At 43.4% G+C, this 22,708-nt stretch overlaps 1 protein-coding gene across 9 annotated transcripts in view; it reads left to right on the top strand.

Annotated features, from left to right (window-relative positions):
- The window catches only part of LOC311440345 (uncharacterized protein), a 124,067-nt gene that overhangs the window by 31,591 nt on the left and 69,768 nt on the right, over positions 1 to 22,708 (top strand). For 4 of the 9 annotated variants that reach the window (XR_014695345.1, XR_014695348.1, XM_084527132.1 and 1 more), the window contains one exon: positions 17,326 to 17,387. Coding sequence is in view for 2 of the 9 variants with exons in the window: in XM_084527132.1 (XP_084383258.1) it covers positions 17,326 to 17,387 (62 nt within the window). In the remaining 7 variants the exon portion in view is untranslated. Of the gene's footprint in view, positions 1 to 1,521; positions 2,056 to 8,207; positions 8,358 to 17,325; positions 17,388 to 22,708 lie in introns of those variants that run through there. The other 5 variants (XR_014695349.1, XR_014695350.1, XR_014695351.1 and 2 more) reach the window with 3 other exon arrangements.

The raw sequence follows: 22,708 nt of genomic DNA, 5'->3' as shown, positions 1-22,708 counted from the left end.
CAGTGTTTCCTTCCTTTCTTAATGTTCCTACCTTATACATTTCTGGCTTCTTAATAAATTTAGGGTTTGAAAGGAAACATTTTTTTGGCATTTCTGGTTTGACGTCCTTCCACTGCTAAGATCTGATGCCTGTTGGTACTTGCAGTGTGTTATTCCACTACTCAAATTGCTGGTGAAATATTCCAGGACAGTCTATGTAAGCAGAGGTTGAACAGTAGGTGCAATTTTATTTTATTTTTTGAATTTTAGAGAAATTTTTGTTACAGAAAGGTGCAGTCCTTTTGCAGTGCAGGTCAGATGGCTCAACTTGCATAAGGGAAACATAGTGAGATCTGTTAGGTGTAGACCACTTGTTGTTTGCCTCATCCAAGGTAGGTCAGTTCTTGCTTTTGCTAAGAATATCTGAGGATCATGTGGGAGACCTCATTCCCAGAGGATGGCCCTGGTGGTGTCTCCTGCTTGTTGGAGAATGCAGCCTTTCACTAAATAAGGTAGGTATGATTCATGCTATAAAAGTAGAAGGTATTGGAGAGGCTACACAAAAAATCTACTCCCCTCCCACGGAAAATACGAATGTTTAAATAAGCTATTTTTATCTTGCTCTGGGAATAAACAATCCCAGTACTATTTGTGGAAGCAGGATGTCAACAGAATTACTTGAAAATTACCTAGTTACTTCTCTTTGCACATAAGGAAAATGTCAGCATGTTGTGACATCCCAGCTGGAGCCTTCTCTCTTAATTTGCTTTATCATGCTGTAATAGATGGGGTGTATGGGGATTGATATTTGGGAGCCATGCAGTCCCTGTGATGTCACCTGCTGGTGCCACTGGAGGGGAGGCTGTGGTAAGGTCAGGGAGAATTTGTCTGGTACAAAGCCCTGCTCATAGAGGTGAGCGGGTGAGAAAGGCACTTAGATGGCAGCTCTGGTGTTTCACCAAAGCCTTTCAAGTTGATGCAGCTGAGTAGTAAACTGACCTAAAGTAAAAGTACTTCAAGAAACTGGTGTGTCTCTACCTTGGAGAACCTAACCACAGAATCACAGAATTTCTGGGTTGGAAGAGACCTCAAGGTCATCGAGTCCAACCTCTGACCTAACGCTAACAGTCCCCACTAAACCATATCACTAAGCTCTACATCTAAACGTCTTTTAAAGACCTCCAGGGATGGTGACTCCACCACTTCCCTGGGCAGCCTGTTCCAATGTCTAACAACCCTTTTGGTAAAGAAGTTCTTCCTAACATCCAACCTAAAACTCCCACAACTTTAGCCCATTCCCCCTTGTCCTGTCACCAGGCACGTGGGAGAACAGACCAACACCCACCTCGCTACAGCCTCCTTTAAGGTACCTGTAGAGAGCAATAAGGTCGCCCCTGAGCCTCCTCCTCTCCAGGCTGAACAAGCCCAGCTCCCTCAGCCGCTCCTTGTAGGACTTGTTCTCCAGAACCAGGAATATGGCATTTCCATTTTCTAGAAAGAAGAATTCTGAAGCCAAAACTTTTTTTATTTTTTTATCCCTAGTGGAAATGAGGCATTTTACACACATGTCCAAGGAGAAATGTTCCCCAAGGGAACATTTCCTAAGGCTCAGCCTGCGTTATCTAGAGGAGGTGGAAGAGAGAACCTGAGAAGAGGATAACTTGCAGAGTAACATTGCCCATTTGCTTGAATCCTAGCAAAATGCATCAGGTGGATAAAGGCCTCTGAATGAGCTGCCCTCTACTTCATCTGCATGGTCCACACTGACTGTGGTTAACAGGTGGGAGGGAAACACAAAACCTTTTCCTGCCTCCAGGTGGAAAGAGGAACCTGCTGCTTGGGAAGTCTTAGAGCATGAACGGGCGAATTGGTGCTGTCTGTCTGAAGGTGCACTGACAGCAGCTCATCACTCAAGCTAATTTTGGAAGGTTGCATTGGGATGATTAGAGACAGTTCTAGGAAGGAAAGCCATCTGAGCAGGAGCACGGTGCATGTACTGGTACTAGGGGAGATACTGATATGTTGAAGTAACTGCCTGTATTTCCAGGGATTTATAATAAAGTCCTCAGGATCATAGAGTGAGGGTGGCTGTGAAGCATTTATTCCTTGCTTAATCTATTCCTGAACAGGGAGTCAGAGTCTTCACAAAAAAGAAAAAACATGGACTGAACACCATCATGGTGGTAATAGGAAGGAAATCACCCTTTGGGGTGATAACTGCGTGTCCTCTTTAGGGAAGCACTGACATCCCCAGGCAATGTCAGATGCTCTGTCCCACTGCCCATATACCTGATGTGACCGTTTGTCCGGTTGCTGTATGGGAGAGGCAGAGATGGGGATGGAAGGAAACCCCCCTCTCCCTGTGGTGTGACCCAGCATTATTTCCAGGGTTGTGTGAAATGTGAACGTTGTCAGCCCCTGCTGAGTAATATACAGAGTGCCACTCGAGTTTCTAGAGCCCATAGTCGAGGACCACAGCAGGGACCACACTACACGTATTTGTCTGAGCTCACCACAGGACTGGGAAACTGGAATTTCCCCTTGCGCATTTTGCTAAGGGGGTGAGAGCGCCCCACCAGGGCTCAAGCAAGGCAGCCAGCCCACCTCGCTCTACCACATTTGTGAAGAGATGCGACACATCCTGACAGGAAACAGAGAAGTTGCCGAATGCTCTCTGAACTTGGTGCCAGCATCTTTCCTTCCCAAGTCATCCTGCCTCCCAGTGTTCCCTGGGCACTGATGAAAGTGGGCAGGGGTTCTGGGCACAGGATCGGCATAATTTTCCTTGGAGGAAAAGCTCTAAGAGTACTAATAAGAAGTCTTCCATTCTGCATTTTAAATAGTGTAGATCAATTCTGTGGACATTGTGGATGATGCGGTGCTTCCCTCAAGGGAAGTTGGAGGCAATCTTAAGGAGGTCAGATCAGCCTCCCTAATGTACTTGCCACTGGTTCTTCCCTGGAGCACAGTTTGCGCTGGGTACAGCCAAGGAACCTTGCTCAATTAATTAGTGTCTCCTGGCAGCCTGCATTGGTTCTCAGCTCCGTTTTCTAACTTCACCTGTAATTTTGGTCACATCCGAATACATACATCAAAAACCAGCTATGGCTGCGAAAGGCTTTTTTGTCAGGCTGCCTACTCAGACAGGCAAATGCTCCATATACAAGGGCAGTGTACAAAATACACTCCATGAGGAGAAGAATCTACTTTGGCATTTAGACACATTTCATCCTTTTTTCCATCCATGAGTCATGGTCCTTTTCTATTCAAAGCAAGCAGCAAAAGCTTCAAAAAAATATCCAAAAGGTTCATGGAACTTCAGGGGAAATAAGTAGGAATGTCCTGTTGATCCATGAATGAAGCCTTTTCTTATTCCATATGCTTTAAGCAAAGAATTTAAAGATTGCTTTGAAAATTAGACTAGACCATTGCAAGGAGCAGAGGAACTGTTTCTGGCTCTGCTGAGATCAGCCCACTCACAGCCTCCAGAGGCCAAGTTCAGAAGCCCTGACATCCACAACAGACAAACAGATTCCTCTGGTTCAGGACTACTTAGCATTCTTTTTTGAGTCAGAAATAATGATCACTGTGCTCACACTCGTACCATCAATTGTGAACAATACTGGTTATTGTAACAGCCCAAACTAAATATGTTGTGGGAATTACTGCAGAGCTATGTTGCAGCTGGGTTTGATAGGGAGCATCAAAGAATTCTGGCAATGGCATCTTCTAAGTGTGTGAGCAAACATCATATGATCATTTTTTAATGCTAACGTTACTGGGGTGAGCAAGTCTTTAATTCAGCTCTTGGATGGAATGAGAAATATTGGCCATGGAATGAAGTCCTTGACTCCATCTGGAAAAGCTGCTAACTCATATGTGCTTCTCTGGAAGCTGTGGGAGTTTTATTTGCTGTAGCTACTTGTGTGCCTCTAATAATAGTATTGCAATTAATAATAAGCAAATGAGAAATTTTGTACTGAGTAAACTTAGGATAATTTATTCCCTGTACAGCAGATACATACAGCAAGAGAAATGAGCAGCTTCTGTGTTATTTTCCAGTGTGAGCAAAAGCTTCTTGGAAAATCTGTGCTGTTCTCCCAACTCTTTGGACTTGTGCGAGCTGTGACAGCCAGTAAAACTCTGGTCCACTGGTACCATTATATACAGCATGTGTTTGTGCACACAAAAGCAAACAAAAAAACATTAATCCTTTCTGGTCTGCCCATCAAAAACATTGCAAGTCACTGAGAGCTGGCTAGCCCCATCAGGTGTTGGGTTAGGATGTGTCATGTCTGCTTTAGGGATACGGCCTCCCATATTGCTTCTTAACCATTTTTCATTTCGTATCCCATAGCTAAATAGTGCAATGCAGTGTTCTGACACTTTTTTTGTTGTTCTTTATATTCCAGTACACTTTTTATTCACTTTTGATATAGTTTCTTCTATGATTCATTACTGGAAATTGGTTTCTCACACCTTTTAGTTAGGGCACGGACTGCCAGTACATAGCTGAAGTACCAGCTCTTAGGAGGAGAATTCATCCTGTAGTGAGCACTGAGAGGCTGCAATCATGCATTTCCATTGGAGGGAAAGCCAGGTGAAAGTGTTGATTTGCAACATGTATCAGGCAGCCTCAGATATTACTGTTCTTTTATGGCTTTGTACTGTTCTGAGGCCTGTTTTGGACATAAAATTATAGGTGGGGGAAAAGATTGCAAATATTTGGAATGCATTTGTTTAGCAAAGCTCCAAAGGATGTGGTCTCAGTGGACTGAGCTATTTGTAATTTTCTCAGCCTTTCCCAAATGTGATTTTTTAACATCTCCTATGTTCTTTCACAAACAACAAAATCCTATTAGCTTCAAGATCAAAAGATATAACTTTTTTTTAAGAGATTAAACAAGTTCTGCCTGGAATTAAAAGACATCATGTTTTATCAGAGAGCAGTTACATAGAAATGAGTTGGCTTCTATTTCCATTTTAAGACTTTAAACCCAAACATAATGTCTTTCTGGAAGAAAAGTCTTGGTTAAACCACAAAGCTAGGGCTTAATGAAGAAATTAACCTTCCTATGTTACAAAAAATAAATTGAGATGATCTCCTTTCAGGTCTTAGAATTCAGTCATCTGACAGTAAATTAAACAAAACCCCAAAACAACAACCAAATCTTATAACGCAATTTATGCAACCAGTATTTTTGAGTCTTTAGGGCTTGGTAGAATCATATACAGTAATCTGTGAATTCCCACTGACTGAATGTTTTAGCTTCTCATCCTTTTGTGTACATTTCAGATGCTACTCATTTAGCATGGTATCAGAGCTGTTATTACTTGTTTGGATTCCTCACCATAATGCCTTTAAGCTCTGTGGTTTGAGTTTGGCAAGGGCCGCACTGATGGGCCCTGTTGTGCATGGGGGTTACAGTCATTCTGAAAACTGAGCACTTTCTCCTCTCCAAAGCAAGGAGCCAATTCTTCGTGTCTCCTTTGAAGCTCAGTATGGAATAACTCTTCTCTAATTTGCCTTGAGTTGACTGGATATTGTCTTGTGCTTTGGTGAGCTGCTTTGTGCCACTTTCAAGGTAAGGCCACAGAAAGCAGGGTGCTCTGTACTTAGCAGGTTTCCTTCTGATTTAGCAATCAGTGTCTGGGAGATAAGGCAGGGGAAAAAAAAAAATGTCTCGGTGTTCCATGAAAGTAAAATCTCCTTGTTGTGTGGCATGTGGGTAGCCTGCCAAACCTGCCATGGGCAGATAAATGTTGGGGATTGATCTGGCTGAGTGCTCAGTACTTACACTTCAGAATCGCCTGCCTTTGCCTCTGCCGCAGCATTTGTTATTCCTTAGAGCAGCACAGGGATTTCCTAGGAAAGAACTGCCACAATCAATATACCAATCAATAACAGAGCTATTAGCAAGACCCAGTTCTGCAACTTTCAGTAGTGCCAGTAGTCACTACTGTAGTTCTACAATAGTTTCAGTAGTCTTTCACACGGCCGTAAGAGTGAGATAATTTGAAAGTTGGCTTGGAATGAGATGATCTGGGAGGTCCCTTCCAACCCAAACCATTCTATAAGTTATATCGCTCCATCAGGCACTTCCCTCTCCTTTGGGGGGTCACATCAAATCTTTGTCTTTTATTTATTTATTTATTACTTTATGTATTAGTTTATTGGCTTGTAACAGTGGGGAATTGCACACACAGTGTGCCAAATTGTAAGAGCTGGTTGCTGTGGCTGAGCTGGCCCATGGTGGCACAACAGCTGCAAACAGCAGGGACTCTCCCTTGCCATGAGGCTAACTCGGTCGCTTTGATCCTGACTTTGATCTGAGTGAGGAGAGAGCTTTCCTTGTCCAAGCTGGCCAACCCTAGCACATCAAAAGAGGTAGTTGGATACCTTTTGTGTTAGACATCTTCAGACTTTTTCCTGTAGTGATTTCTTGAGTAAACAGGATGAGTGAGGATGAGATGGGGGTAGACAGTGGATATTCCCATCATCGTCACCTTTGACTTGGTGGTTTTAAGGGACTCCAGAAGGTTCATGTCATTCTGGGGCTTGTATTTGCAATTTTGCTTGGCAAGACTGAATTACCTCGGCAAACTTGAGCGACTGCAATGTATTTTTACATATTGCTTTAACATCCTGACCACATCTATGTGCCTCCCTACTCATGCCTTGGGCTAGTGTTTCTTTCAGTTTTAGCAGTGGTTAATTTGACACAGAATTTGCCACTGCCATCTACCATCTACTGAGGTAGATGGCAACAAATAAGGTTTTTAATCTGCCTGTTACCTAGACTTGTGTTGGCTGGGGTGCTACATGGGGGAGGAGAGGAAGGAAGTTGGGTGGGAGGGAGCAGGAACAGGAGGAGTGGAGAAAGAGTGGGGAAAAATGTGTACTAGTACCATTTGACCTTTGTAGTGCTAATTTTCCTTTTAATTTAATAGTTCATTTACCGAACTTCCTTTCTTCTTTGTGGCTGCGTAAAATCCCCGTTCTGTGTCCCCAGTGGTAACACTCACCCTTCAGCTGCATCTGTGATGCTGAGAGGGACTTAGTTGCTTTGACAAGAGGGATTTCTCCTGCTGTGATGTGGGATATGGTGATTCAGCAAGGAAATGGGTGCAGTTGCTTGGGCTCTGCAGTATTTCAATTCTTGACAGTATAAAGAATATCTTGGTTTTAAGCAGCCTGTTGAGCTAGCTGCATCACCTGATCGTGTCAGCAGTGATGAAGCAAGACTTAGAAAGTGATGGAGAAAGGGAGATGTTTTACTCTTTCCCCCCTTCACCCTTCCTTGTAGTATAAGGAGGCATAATACCCACTGTCACCCATCCATTTATTCACAGACATGCATGTACATTCCCTCCTCTGATCTGCAGGGACATGTGTGACCTGTGTATTATAGAAGAATATCAAGTGAAATGCACCAGCTGTGGATGATGACATGCTGCCTGCCATTCTGGTGGTCTTAGATGAATCCAAGTCAAATGAAATTGGGTTTATTACCATTTCCCCTGTAGTTTTGCTAGTGGGTCTGGTCCAAGTCACTTCTTTATTTCAGTTTTTGGAGAGCTGAAAGCCATTTATTCCCCTGGAGGTAGGTTGTGGGAGTTTATTAATACCCTTATAATGCACTTCAGAATGCTGGCTGGACGACGCAAAGGCAGTGAAAAATATTTTGGCAGTCATTTCACTGTGAGAGCAGAGGAGGCAATTGAACAGATCTGTATGCGTATCCAAGTGTTTGTGTCTGGACTGAACCAAGCATGTGCTCTTGTCTGCTTCAGGTTGCTGTCTTCACCATGGGCCAGCACAACTTGCCTGAGAGAAAAATGAAAGAAGACTTAGGGAAACTGTTGAATTCTTCTGCAACGATATTGCTTTTTGTTGTTCTTGGCCCAAAGTTGCTATGTATTTTGGAGCAGGAGAAGTGAGGTTTCTTCACAGTTCCATTTTTTAAATCCATGGTATAGCACCCTCAATACAGATCCTCATTCCACAGTAAACCTTATTTCATATTTTTAATCCTGCCAATACCTTTTCCTCCATAGTGCCAGTGGCACTGCTTACCCACAGGGAACTGGGCAGTGGGTGAACAGGAGCTGTGGACTGACAAGGAGTACTGGGGGACCCTGACCCACCTCGTAAACCTGCCTTTATGTGCCACTATTTAGCTAGAAATCTTCCTCCTGTGCAGAGGATTCTTTGTGCTTTTTTACAGGTGTTCATCATGTCTTACCTGAATTTATTAGACAGTAGTCAATAAAGCAAAGAAACAAACAAACATGCTGGCAGATGGATCTGTATGCTCGGATTTCCACCCCCCTCTTTGTATAGCTCAAGACCCTGCTTCTCTGGCACCTCATGTCAGGTATCGCCACCCACATTCATGCAAAATGGATTGTTACTAACCTCTTCAGGGTGCTGTCCAGTTTGGGTCCCTGTAATGGGACCTGGATCAGAATTGTCTGGTTGTCTGGTGACAGCACTCTCATGTAATTTTTCCTATTGTCTTTTCATGGGTAAAAATCCAAAATACTTATCAGCCCATCTTGCCAGACTCTTTCCAGTTAGAATAAAGGTTTCAGGGACACAAGATTTGCCTAGGCGGGCTGTGAAGTCAGTGCAGGTGCAGACTGAGAGGGCTTTCTCCTTTTTGTTCCTGACTGCTGTGAGCTGCTCTATGACCCAAAGCCTCGCTTTCCTGTCCTGCCCTGGTAAGGCAGAAGAAACAACTTTGGATTGGGGAACTGTTGTTTGATCTCTGTAAGGCATGTTGGGAAGCGTGACCTGGGGAGCTGATGTCTGAAATGGTGGCAATGTAAGGTTTCTTGTTTGCAAGGTAATGTTTTAACTAACACGTTCAACAACTCGCTATGGACTTCATACTGAAATGACCTGTGCAGTCACAGGGAATTTCCCTGGGACTTGCCATAGACTTGCTGGTACAGTCCTGTCTGCTGTGGATGCCCATCTCCAGTGTGTAATAACAAACTTCCCCAGATTGCACTGATGATACAGCAGCAGCTTTTAGGCAGTTCACCTTCGAGCACCTCTAAGTGAGTAAGGAAAATACCCAAAAAGAAAGTGATAGCTGCTGCAGTACCGGTGCTTGGGGACAACCTTCTGTTGACATTTTTGCAAAGCATGAATCAGGAAATTTGACCTTCCTCCCCTGCACAGGCTTCTCATGGTATATACTACTGTGTGGCCTCTGCTTCCTGTGACCCAGATAAGACTGCAGTGTGCTTGTTTAACATTTACTATGCTCTTCAGCTGTACTAATAGTAAGAAAAAAAAAAAGTGTAAAAGCACTGCAGGTTATCCCTAATCATCTCAGTACATAGCTTGGGATTCCCTGAACTGGGGAATACCGGGCTTGCACTGGAGAGGAGGTGGCAGATGAAAAGTACCAGAATAGCAGGGAGTCTGCTAAGCATAGAGATGGAAGGGAAAAATCAGGGAAAGTCTGCTAAATGCTGGCAGCTAGAGCAGAGGGAGGCAGGAAGGGCTTAGCTGGAATGTGACATGAGTTTTTTCCATTTGCCTTTTTTTTGAGGGTGAAGCCATTTCACCTTATTTTATCATACTTTAGCCCATTTTAACTGCACTCAATTTGATTGTGCTCTATAATTTCTATTGTAGTATCTCCCCAGAAGTAATTATAGGGTTCCTTGTTGATATCCGTATTTTTATTTCTACTGAGAGCTGAGTAGTAGGCCCTGTCTTCACCAAAGATTTTACCATCATTCTTTGCTTTCCTCCACTTGTAAAATGGATGTTTTTCAGCATCATCTGTGGCCAAAACCTTAGTTATTTAAAACAGGGCTGGATACAGTATGAATCTAGAAACTGTAGGGAATAGGGCTGAACCTAGCCTGCCAACCTGGGGTCCAGATTTTGAATATTCATTAAACCTGAGGATCCTAGGATCCTGCCTTGCCTGTAGAGTGCTCCATTGGTCTTTCTTGCCCGATTTCTAAACTCTTCAAATTCTGGATGTGGCAGTTACCAAGAAAAGCATGATGGAGGACCAGCAAGGAGTCGCTCACATTTCAGAATAGTGCAAACCAGCGCAAGCTGTAGAGTCCTATGCACTCTGTTCCACCTTAGGCAACTGGAGTTAGCAGAGGCTCCAAACCTTTGTTAAAGAATTTTCACTGCTAAGCAAAGAAACTTAATATTTTCTCTGTAGTTCTTATCTTGAAAAGGGATGAAGAGGACATGGGGATTTTCTCCTCTTAATGCATTTCCTGGTGTTCAGATGGGATGATTTGGTAGCAAACAGGAAGAGTTGTTCCTGTGGGGAAGTTGTAGTGCAGGGAACACTCGGTAAAATTCTCAGGTTGTGTTAAGTAGAACATGGGTAAAATATGATCGTTTGGGGGCATGCTTCTTATTGCATTGGGTCTGCACTTAGCTGCATATGTGCTCATTTCGAATTTAATTAGCATTTAGAGCTGCCTTACTCATGGTTGGTTTTCCTGGGGTCTGTGCAATTTCCTAATCTTTAGGATACTGGTAGAGTAAAGGCTTCTTAGATCTACCTGATGATGGGTGTCCAACAGGGTGTGCTTGAAATGGAGCTCACTTCCAGGCAGTGCTGAGGGGTGGACCTTTAGAAAATCTGCTTCATTGGAGTGTTTCCAGCAGAGAAGTGAAAACTGAAATATTCATGCACTTCAGTGATTTTGAAAATGTTGCTTTTGTAGTAGCCAGGCTTAATTCCAAGCAAAATCTCACAGAAAGGGATAAATCCATAGGGGTGAGAGGCAGGCTGGTGCGTGTACCCTGTTAGATGGTTCATTTTGACAGTGGATGTGTAACTGCCACATGGTAAAGCTGCATAGACTACTGGCTGGTGAGACACTATCCAGGTTGATAGAAACTGCTTTACAACCAGTCCCTCCCTCCTGAATAACACCACTCCATTTTTATTCCATCACCTACAGGGTGGTAACTTTTATCTCGGATGAACCTGATGGCTATCATGTGGCCACATGACTCTAAAGCAGACCATCATCGTGGCTTCAGGTTTTGGGCAATGTTTCATGGTTGCTGGTGCTGCCAAGCTTTCCCACCTGGGCTGTTCTTACTTCTGGTAGGTGCCTGAGATGAGGTGGGAGATGGCTGTCCTGTGGCAGGTGATAAATTGTTGATCTTCATTCCTCTTCCTTAGAGGCAAGGGAATGCTTTGAACAGACTACTTTAAGGGACACCTTGCCACCTCTCTCATGATGAGAGACTAATTACATGCTGTCATGTGGTTAGTATGGTTTAGGAGAGGGAGTTCTCCCATCCTTGTCACAGCTCCTCCTGCTTTCTGGTTCTCAGGAAAAAAATAAAATAAAAATCCCCCTAACCTTGGAAACTCCATTTACTGAACCTCTTTTCTCCATCTTGGGACCTGTCCCAGTTCTACAAGCTAACAAAAAACTATTAACCTGAGAGTTGTGCATCCCTTTGTCAGACTCCAATTATGCCTGAGACTTTCAGACTTTATTTAAATGAGCAAATATTCTTGAAATCTGTGGAAGAACACCTCCATTTTGTTGCCTTGTCAGGATTCCTGCAGGGGAGACACTTTCTTAATGTGGAAAGCAAAGTCACAGTCTCCTTACTTCCCTTGTTCCTGCAGTCTGAGAGTTTACGTGACCTTTCTGAAACTTCACTTTTGTTTGACACATTAATCCTATCTAGCAGTGCTCTTAGCTGCATGCTTAGTCTGACTTCTGCTCTTTTGCTCTGAGTTAGTGCATCCTCTTACTTATCCTGTTGCTGACTTGGTCAGCATGTGCATTTGACGTCATTGGTGGGGCAATGTCTTTGGTCAAGTTCTGGTATCTTAGCTGCTTGTTGGTTTGTGCTGACCCCCTCAGTGCATTTGTCCTGCTGGTGTCTCTGTCAACTGACAATTAAAAGCCAAAGCAGTGTTACCGCTGGTGATGCTGGTGCCGCTGTGCTGGGGATGCAGCAGGAAGCCCTTCAGAGGCTGCCCCAGCCATAGCCAAGCCAGCAGACGGGCGGTCTGAAAGGATGGGATCCTGTCTGGTCCAGCCCCTGAGGCTCAGTGATGGAACATACATGTAGACTGCAAAATCCTCCTCTGTGCATTGGTTATAATGTGACTGGTACTATCCCACTAGAGGGCAGTTTTTTCATGCATGTTCCTAGCTTGCAAATTTCACTCAGTCCTCTTTTGAAACAAACTGAAATTCAGATGAAAGTTACGGTCACTGAATCATTTCAGCAGCTACAGTGCCTATATGAATGACAAACCCATTTATGTGGAACTACGCGACTCAATATAGACCAGGTATTCAGGAAATAATATTTTTTTAATTGCATCGTGTCTTTGGGAACAAGTGTGCAACAGATACCTTGCAGCTACAAGAAAAGGAAGGAGGGATGCAACTAAGGCACGTGTTCTGCACTGAGAGCAGGCACACGGCTCCTGGATGACTTCTGCTGACAAAAGCAGAGAAGTTGTGGGCACCCCATTCCTCAAGGTGTTCTATGTAGCAGCTTTGTACCATTGAATTTGACCATAGTGGTCACTTTTTATATATTCTGAAGCTTTTAAGTAAACAAGCAAGCCACCACAATGAAAGAATCCACAAAGCCACGAACTGTCAGTGCATATTCCTAGGACATTAGTAGTCCCAGAGGTTTTGTTTCTTAGACAAAGAACGCTGCTACATTTCTGAACATTATGTTCAGAAAGCCACATGAGTGTGAACCATGATTGCAGGCTTACCAAATAACCTAGAGCAGCCTGGGAAGCCCTCTGCACTGTGAGGCACGACTGTGTGAGAATGTCACACTGCTCTGCTGGTATGTGAGCAGAGTTTCCCAGCTAGTGAGAAGAAACTAAAAGGTCAGTCATGACCTTGTCCTGTAACTTATTAAGTCATATTTGATTGTGCTCTACTTCATTGGCACAAGCTTCTCCCAAATACTGAGGAGCTTGTTTGGCTCTGCTCTCCCTAGCTGTCCATTCACAGCACAGGGGAGATGTGCTCCTCTGCTCTTCCTAGGTGCCTAGAAACATGCAGGGTTTTGCCTTCCTGTGGTCTGAGCTCATGTTAAGAGGAATGTCAGATGGTGACCTAGCTAGGAAGCTTAGTAGACAACATTCATTATTTGTTTTTCTTGTCCAGTTACCCTTCCCCAGGTCATCTGTCACAGAGCCAGGCACAGTGTCTGGGAAGAATTTTTGAAGACAGGCTTCATGTCTCCTTTTCACTGTATTAAGTGTTTCCAGGAATCACGTAAGGAAACATTGCCAGCAAAGCCAAGCTCTGATTCAGCCATTGGGATTAATGGATGTGTACCTCAATGATCCTTGTTCCACTGCCTTGTGGCAAGTGGGTTCCCCCATAAACAAGGTCAACGTGGGCTTCATTCCCTGTAGTGCCTGGCCTAGACCTGCTCCCTCACTTTGCCTTTTGAGGAGACTGTGGTGTGTTTTGGGTCACAGATTCCTTTTCAGCTCTCTTGGAAGCTGCCTGCTCCACCCCAAATGAAGTGCTGAAACACAGCCATTGAGAGTGCCCACATGCTGTGCAGGAAAACTGTGTTGCCTGCCATTGTTTCTCTTTGATTCATCTCTGTGGAACAGTGCGAGCAAGTTTTCAGCTGTTTGGGGCATAAACTGAATGGCTTCTTTGGGCAGGATGTATGGGACTTCAAGCCCATGCAATGCTGAGTGAAGCCCCTGTCTGGAAGCTATCTGACAAGGTCAGACTCTGTTTCTGTCATCTCATTGGTGCTATCCTCTGTTGGTTGTGTAGGTGCAATTACTCTTCTGGTAACCTCCAAAACTCATCTGAGGAAAGAGATCATCAGGTCTGTGCTACACTTTTGCAGATTTGGTTTTGGGTGTTCAACCAGGCTTCTGTAATGGGCTTAATTCCCATGGTGTGGGATCATGTTGTGCTTGTTTGGTTTTCTGCTTCTTTCATTTTCTAACTGTTTCCAGACAAACTGGTTCCTGTCCAGCCTCTGTTCACCTCCTCACTTCTTTCTCTCCCCTTTCTCAAGTTTCCCATGAGAAAATATATTGCTGCTAGGATTATTGTTCTTCTTCACAAATTTTTTTCTTTTTGTCCATGAAGCTTTTGCTGTGCAAGCCTCTGTCTAGTCCTCTCCAATAGGAGAGGATTTTTATAGGGTGTGAACATGAATCTACAGGCAAAAGTATGCTAAAATACCATTTTGTGGACCCCAAGGCAATGGGATTAATATTTATCGTAAATATATGTGTACAACCCAACCCAGTTGGGTTGCACAATGTGAGCCAGAACTGTTCTTATTCCAAAATTTAGGATCTACTGCTAGTAGCTTTCTATTTTGTTAACTCAGAACCTGAAAATATTGAACATGGCACATGGAACAGATAACATACAAGCAGGCAGAGGCACAGTGACTCATCTGAGGGTTTTCAAAACAGTGAGGCAGAACAAAGGCTGAAACATGTCTCACCTTCCCTGGTTTACAGCTTTTAGTACCACAGCTTGTTAGTCCTTTTGTTCAACACCATCTCCCGAACACTGCTACAGAAAATGACGTAGATTGTACAGGGAAAAGAGGCGGTCTTCCAATCTGCACGACAAGAAGTTCTGGGAATAGCCTAGAGGGTTTGGGTCTTATATGACTGTGGTGAACTTTCCTAACTACTGTATGTACAGTATATCCTTTGATTTGCTTGCTTCCTATCACACCTAAGTTTTTAACTAGAATGAAATTATTGAATTCTTCTAACTCAAAATTTTTCTTTTGAAAGGAAAGCATTTCCAGCAGTATTACCACTTAGCTGTAAGAAGCAAGGGATGAATGAGGAAAGTTACTCAAATTTTGCTTGCTGGTTCAGCCCCCATTTCCCATTCCAGGAAAGGAAGCACCAGGACTGTGGGTGCTTCTATGGGCTTAGAAATGAGAGCGTTGCAATTTCTGCAGGAGGGACGGATTGCCTCTGTCTGCTCCCAGGTGTGCCTCCAAGCCCACCTTCTTGCCAGCAAGCCAATCACAGGTGTTTGTATTCCTCCTGTTCCAGCTCCACGTTTGCAGCATCCTCGTTCACTTGAACAGGGCAACCTGGCAGGCCTGTTGGTTTGGGCATTTGATTTGCTTGCAAATGCACATAGTGCTTTAGCCAGTTGTGTAGCCAAAGATGGATAAGCCATGTTTTCAGTTTCACTAATTAGCACAGTTTGAATTCAGCTGTAAGATTAGACCCTGAACACCAATAGTCATGTACCTCCACTAATTTTCAGGCTCAGGCACATCTAGAGATTAGATCTCTCACTTTGACAGCAAGTACTCTAGCCACCAAGATGTCATAGAGAAGATGTGTACTGCTATTTGATTCTCTTTAGTCTTAATTACGCTTCTGTCCAATTCAAAGCCACCTACAGATGAGTGGTGGCTCTAAAGAACCCGTTAATTCCTTGCAGGAAAAATGATTGAGTAAAAGTCAAAAGTACTTGCGATCTTTAATGGCGTAGCCCAGCAGTCCTATAGGCTTTTGTCCAAAAAAGACTACAGAACTGATTTAATGTCTTGGTTGAAAAAAACTGCTTGTGATTGACTGGAAGAGGAACTTGTGCAGTCAGGTGAACTTGCAGCATTGGAAGGTTTTGTCTGTTGCTTAGCCACCTTAGGTAGCTACTATTAAGCACAGTATTCCTGTCTAGACGGGTAATCGTTTCACTTCTTGTTGCTGCTGGAAGAAATACATCCTGGAACGTTTTCTATTAAAAAATGAAAATTGTCAACTGTCTTGAGCTAGTTAATATGTTATCCCTAGGATAAAATTCTCATCCTTTCTCTGCAGAAAGGACTGAGAGCTTCAGATGCGCTCAAATATGTCAAGCACTGTTTTATGTGCTTGTCTATCCCAGATAGCTGTCTATCCCAATGAGCTGCAAAATAACAGAATAAGCTGAAAAAAATAAATCTGAATTTCCAAATTAAGACAAAACTCTGAAATGTTTTTTTTTAGACTGAATAAACTGAAACATCGGGAAAAAGAGTTGAAAACATTGAGATATCTTGACATATCCCCAGATCAAAATAGTATGCTTTAGAAAACGGAAATAGTGCATTTTCTTTTAGTTTGCTTTGTAGTACGCTTTTCCAAGAACACATGAGCTCATGAGCCATACAGCTCCCAAGCCTGCTGCTGACACTTTAACCCCAGACAGAGATACTCTTGGGGGAATAGTAGTGCCACAGGAGTCATTCTGGCTCCTGCAGCTACCCCACAGCTTGATTCAATTAGATATTTCTTTAACATTACAGGAAAGACATCATTTCAAAGAGCCTGGTTGGAGCAACATTTTCCAGACTGTAAGGGAAGTGTAGCTCTGCATTTCTGGTATTGTCTGGAAATGAAACAGCTGGGGCGTGGTTCAACAAAATGAAATATTCCATAAGAAATGAATTACCTTACCAAAACTTTGCTTTATAATTTTCTTCATGGGAAGTTGGTATTTAGAAAGGAAATTAAAAAAATGAAAAGGGCTGTTTGATTATTTGATTAGATTGCATTGGTTCTGAGCTGCCTGGGGAGTCCTACAAATAAAGCTGAGACTTATTCTGATTTTACACTGTGAATTCTGAGCATTCCTGTTGAAGTTTTGTTAAGGAACTGTGTATCTTGTGGTTACCTGGTTGAGTAATACCCAAACTTGTGTTGCTGGTAGGTGTTATGGAGGTTTGATACTGGCAAGTGATTATGTAAAACTGATTTTCCGAGTAGTCTGGGAAAGGACACCTCTGCTTTCCTTCCTTGTCTGTTTACTACCAGTGGGTGAATGTCACCAAATGGATCACTGTGTGGTGGGCAGAGTGAATTGGGAGTAGTAGAAGCCGGCCCTGTTCTCTTGGGGAAACAGGAGGCAGGGTACATCTACAGGCACTAAACTAGCTTTTCCCGCTCCTACTGCTCCCAACACCACTTCCTAAAGCCAGGCCTCTAACAGGCCCCCACCTGTGTGACTGCATCTTAACCCACTCGTAGATGTGGAAGGGCAAATGTAGTATCCCCTCTGAAGGAAAGACCTTGCTGAGATTTCTAGTATTTCCCTCTTGCTCTTCATGTACCTACAGTTTTCTGGCATTTTCTTCCCACCCATGAGGAACTTTGCTCAGTGGGTTATGATTTTGACCCAAACCCTGTAGTAATGAAACTCAGTTTGGCTGTTTAGCTCCTGGTGTCTGTTGCTAATCTCTCTGCAGACAGCAGAGTTCACAACACAAAGCACAGTGACCTTCCAAGAACTCCTGCTGTATGTTTTTGTTTACTCTCGTATCTCCTCTTGTTTTCTCTCTTTCAGACGTGGTGGCCTTTCTGCAATACAGACTACTGAATATCCAACAGTCCGTGTTCTCCTTCCAGGTAAGATACGTGATGGTGTTAACTCTCCAGTAGGAACAAAGAAAGTTGGTATTCAGATATCATCTGCAGCTTACAAAATCCACAAAGGCATTTTCTAGTGAAAGTAGCTGGTTTTATTATTTTTTTTCTTCAGAAAAATAAGTTTGTATGTCCATGACACACCTTTCTTCTATGGGAGGTGGATGTTTTCCTCCCTCCCCCCTTAATGAAGTCATGAGGAAATGAAAATTCAAGCCAGGTGAGGAATTGTGCTTAATAAAGGAAAGAGCAAATGTATTTACCAAAGGCAGAAAAATATGGAAATGTATGTTGAGGGTTCTTCTGTGAGTCCCCTTGCCACAGAGTGTCAGAGCAAAGGCTACCTGGCCCCAGGCTGTGCCCCTAGGAGGAGCTGATGGGAAATGCTTTCAGAAGAGAGCAGCGTGTTGAGCATGTGCACAGTTTGACTTCTAGCAATTTCTGATTTAGGTTGTCATGTTTAACAGCATAACGTTTACAGATTTTAGAAGGTTACACTGTGTTGTTCAATTCCAAAACTGCTTATACTTTTGTCCTTTAAAGTTGTCCATGGGCATCAGTCTACAGTCTGCTTAGTTCTGTGCTGTAAGGTAAACATTTTACTTTTGGTTCCTATACAATTGCTGCCTGAAAGTGTCACTACTGCCCCTCAATCCTGTACAATAACAAATAAATAATCCTTCCCTATTTATGCTCTTATAACTTGTAGTTGTGTGTCTGGTAATGTTTTCCAGGCTGAAAGATCCTTCTTTGCCTAATCTCTCCTCAAATTCTAAGCTTTTGCTGTTCACCTCGCCTCTCTCTCAACCTTTCTAATTCTATTGTCTTCTAAGACAATCCTAATACTGTTGTGTTTCATGAGTGCAGAGTTGGCATCTTCAGAGTATCCTGCACAAGGTCATTGGGTACAATTAAATTAGGAAGGATTAGAATGTGCGTATGTTGGCAGACTTTCTTCACCAGATGTGAAGAAACAAGGCTTTTATTGACAGTGACCTGACAGTTTTCTGTTCTCTTACCATGGGCCAAGAGAGCCTTCTGTGACTCTTCAGGTTTCACTATTGTGAACGTTTGAGTGAATTTATTATCTCACCCTTCACCCGGAGTTTCATTTATGCTGAAATTAGAATGACAGTGTATCTTGAAAGCATTTGAAAATATGTAGGGAAACATCCTTAAACTTCAACCCCTGATCTCATATTTTGTTACAAATGCATTTTGGGAACTACACACAATGAATTTCCAAACTTTGTTTTTCAGCAGGGATAGGCGTATCTCAGGCATTCTCAAGTACCTCTGTTTATTTGTCAGTTGTAAGGAGTCTGAAGAACTGTTCTCATTTCTCAAACAAACAAATTCCCTTTATTGGTAGGTGATTAGCAATTATTAGACTTTTCCTGGTTCTTTAACTTGTGATGGGAAATGAGAATGCCATCCCTTAAATGCTGTTCACAGTTAATTGTCAAACTTATTTCATATTTCTGCCAAACATTCCTCCAACTTATATGACCTCCAATTGCTCAGTTCACCTCCTGTTTGGAGCTGCAGGGCATATTCCTCACTGACCAGGCAGCTCTCTCTGCAGCTCCTGCACCCAGAAGGGTGTTCTCTCTGCCCCTGGCAAGCTCAATTGAAATTTGGCAGAGAAACCACACGGATTTCAGCAACACACCATTTTGTGACTAAAGCAAAAAAGAGTCTGAAGCCAGCCAATTTAAGGATCTGTTTGCGTCTCCTTCATAGGAACTTGTTCCTGTTTGGCAGACAAGTGATGTGATTGTCTGAAGTGGGTCTGTCTCCTTGTCTGGCTTTGGCTTTCCTGTGTTATTATGCATTTGCAGCAAATAGCTTGACTGTTTACAGAACCAATTGGTAAGAATTTGCCTTGGTCTCTCAATGGTGCTGGTTCCTAAGTGAAAAAGAAAAGTCATATGGAGTAAAGCATGGTGAAATGTGCAGGAGAAGAGCTGCTGGTGTCTGTAGCAGAGGGAGCTGGCATTAGCAGCAAGGCTGCCAGGAAGCAACGGGTCACACGAGGGGGAGATGAGCAGGGTGAAGGCTGTGTGGGAATTGGGCAGGAGGGAGCCAGGAGGAAGCAGGACTGAGCTGGACGGGAGATGCAGCAGTCAAGTGCTGTCCTTTGGGATATGCTGGCAGCGTAACCACAGTGTTTTCTGATCTCTTGTCTCTGTGATCTCTTGTCTCTGTGGCCTTCTGCCTGTGGCTGCCTCCTGAGGACCTGTTTTATCTGAGCTGTACAAAACAAACCATGTGGGTTTCCTTGAGTGGTGTTAGCAGTTCAGGACCCAGAAATATTTGCAAGAAGCATAAATTCGTTCTGTTGTCTCATTTTACATTTGTCAACAACTTCCATTGCACCCGCATAATGTAGACCGTGCAGAAAGAAATGAGGCTGTAGCTTTTAGTGGTTAGTCTGTTTTCAGCTTCAGATCAAATATGTTTAATTTTAAAGTAACAGCTTCTTGGGTAATAACTTTATTCTGAGATCTTGAGCCTAAGCTCCTGGCACAGCTTGTGTTATCACTAGACTGCTCTAGCAAGTCAGCGTGACGTTTTTGTTACTGGAGTAGGAGCTTACTTGCTCTTTCCTGGGTGTCTTAAGTATGTTTTGGTTAAGAGATCAAATTAACAGGAACTATTCCATGTAAAAGGAGAAGGCTGATTATGGTCATAATAGCCTTAAGCTTGTTTGAAGACTGTTTATTTTAAACACAAGCAGGAAGGAAGATGAAGTGCTTCCCAGGTCCGTGGTAGACAGGACAAAAACTCCTGAGCTATGGTAGTGGAGGAACCATCAAGCTGAAACCAAGAGACATCTTTAAATGGGAAGGGTGGTGAGGAACTGGCATCGACCACCCATGGTAGCTGCTGAATCTCCATTTTCAGAGTTCTCCTGGGTGAGTGCAGTTGATGCTGGGAGAGAGTGAGGCCCGGCAGCAGGTCCCAAAGCTCTCCCAGGAGAACCAGGAGAAACACCCCTGGCTCAGGCACACACAGGGTAAATGTTCTTGTTAACAAATATTGTTTGTAAAAATGCACTTGTGGTCTCATCCTTTCCGTCAAAAGCAGAGTGCTGTTTATTCAGTGATGTCAATTCATGAGGAAGTACTGAATTGCTGGGCCTTGCTCATGCAAAAATTTCTTCTTTGTCATAAACCCTACTCTATTCTTCATGGCCTCGTATCTAAGTGCACACCTGTGTGAAATGGCATCATGCAGTTTTCTTGCTTCTTCAGCACAAAAACCAACCAACCAAACAAAAAAAATACAACAGACACTATTACCAAAAGAATTGTTTTCCTCTGGCTGCTGGGCTCGGCCACTGCACATGTACACACATGCTCTCATCTACTGTGTTTGTGTTGGCCACTTTCAAAATTGAGCAGTGTAACTGCAGAAGGCAGCAGTTGAAAGATCCTTTTATGAATAAGACTGCTAGAATGGCTTAGGTAGTCTATCCTGCTTTTCTCATCTCTTTGTAACCAAATATTTCATCATGTGGGAAAAATGAGAGTGAAGGGAAAGAGGTAATGAAAACATCTCATGCATGGAAAGCAGAACTGCTGCAACGCAACCTAGCAGTGACCCGGATACGAGGTGGTCTGAGATACCAGATGCAAGAGCTCAGCCTCCCTTAAAATAATTTCTTTGCACCACACGTGAGCCTGTGCGTAGTGCTGCCTGTATGCAAAGGCTGTGTGATGAAACGAGTGGAAAACCCCCTGTGTATCTGTGAGGTCTGAATTCCTTCAGGAGGTTGGCAGCAGTGCCAAATGACCTGGAAAGGCCCTCTTTCATCTCTGTCTCATCACCCACCCTTTCCTGCAGCTACAAGTGCAACATTGGCCACAGCTACAGCAGTGAATCACAGCAGCTCCTGAGCAGATTTCTTGCTCTCGGTATTGCTCTTCTCACCACTTCTAACATGTAACAAATTACCCCAGTCTTCCACTCATCAAATGATTAATTTTCTGTGACATGAGTCAGGTAGTGCTCCAGGTGTTAAACACGAAACAAACTTGGATGCTTGCCCATCATAAAGTTATCTGATTGCAAGCTTGGTGATCATTATCCTGTTTGAATCAATTATCTCACGTAACCACCGTGCAGCCACCACATCTCAGCTCTAAGGCTAAAGCACCTGATGATTACCAGGGTTTCAAGAGTATGGCTAAGGCTGTACTGGCTGCATAACAAAGAATGTGTTTTTGAATGTGGATCCATTTTTTCCCAGGGGATCAGTGTCCAAATTCCACCCTGGTGTTTTAAACAAGCCAGACCTTTGTGTGTCAATGCAGGTGTTTCAGATGTTTTTTAGAGGTCACAAACATGGTTTGGAGACACAGCCGCTAACACACTAAGCACAAGACAAGCTGTTTGTGAATACTTCTGAGGAAGGACTGTTCTTAACAGTAATATGGCCAGTGTTTGGAGAGCTATGGCTGTGCTCAGCTAAAAAAGCTGTGTAAGCATGATTTCTCCCCCCCCCCCCAGTTCTTATTTAGGGGCTTTTATTTGCCAAATAATGGACTGCACTGTTTCTCTGAGGGACTTCTGACAGCAGTGAAGAAAGAAAACAGCTCAAAACTTTCAACTTAGCTGTGAAATGAATGGAACAAGTTTCCTGTCTGCTGTTGCCCTCACTGTCTGCAGTACTTGCCAGATAGACAGCTGGGCAGTGCTTGGGGTCTTCCTGCCCCAGGATGACTTGCGTAGATGATAGGAAAAAATGCTGCAGTATGAGAACAATTGCAGGAACAATTACTAGCAATTAAGGCTGTTAACACAGACCCCTGACCTGCTTCTCAAGCCTTTAGACTCTCTTCAGGGTTCCCAGTCCCAGATGGTCTTTAGTTATGAGAAGTCCATTGGGTTGGCGTGGGAATGGGTGCTAGGGAGGGAAGCTGTCCTGTCGGGCAGAGAACAGCTGTCCAGGTGGGATCAGATCAGCTAGGAGAAAAGAAACATCATTTGGTGGATGACCGGGTTGAAATGGTGGGGGACTGAGGGGATAGGCATGATGCAGAGCTCTCCCAGCACACTTCTCAAAACAAATGTCTTACTCTCTGACTTCTTCCGTTGCTTATGCAACGTTTCTGAGATTAGGGGCTCTATGCATAGTACTACACTGTGCAATAAAGTATTTCCTTTCATCAGTTTTGCATATGGTATCATTTATTTCTGGACATTCCCTGTCCATTTGCAATGCAAGTCCCCAGTCTGCTTCCTCTAATTTATTTATTGTTTTGTCTGTATTACTCACCCCTTTTCCTGTGTAAACT

The sequence above is a fragment of the Aythya ferina genome (genome assembly GCF_964211825.1).
Source record: "Aythya ferina genome assembly, chromosome: 8".
Lineage (NCBI taxonomy): Eukaryota > Metazoa > Chordata > Aves > Anseriformes > Anatidae > Aythya > Aythya ferina.
Note: the sequence above shows the minus strand (reverse complement) of the source record. Positions and strands in the feature narration are given on the sequence as shown.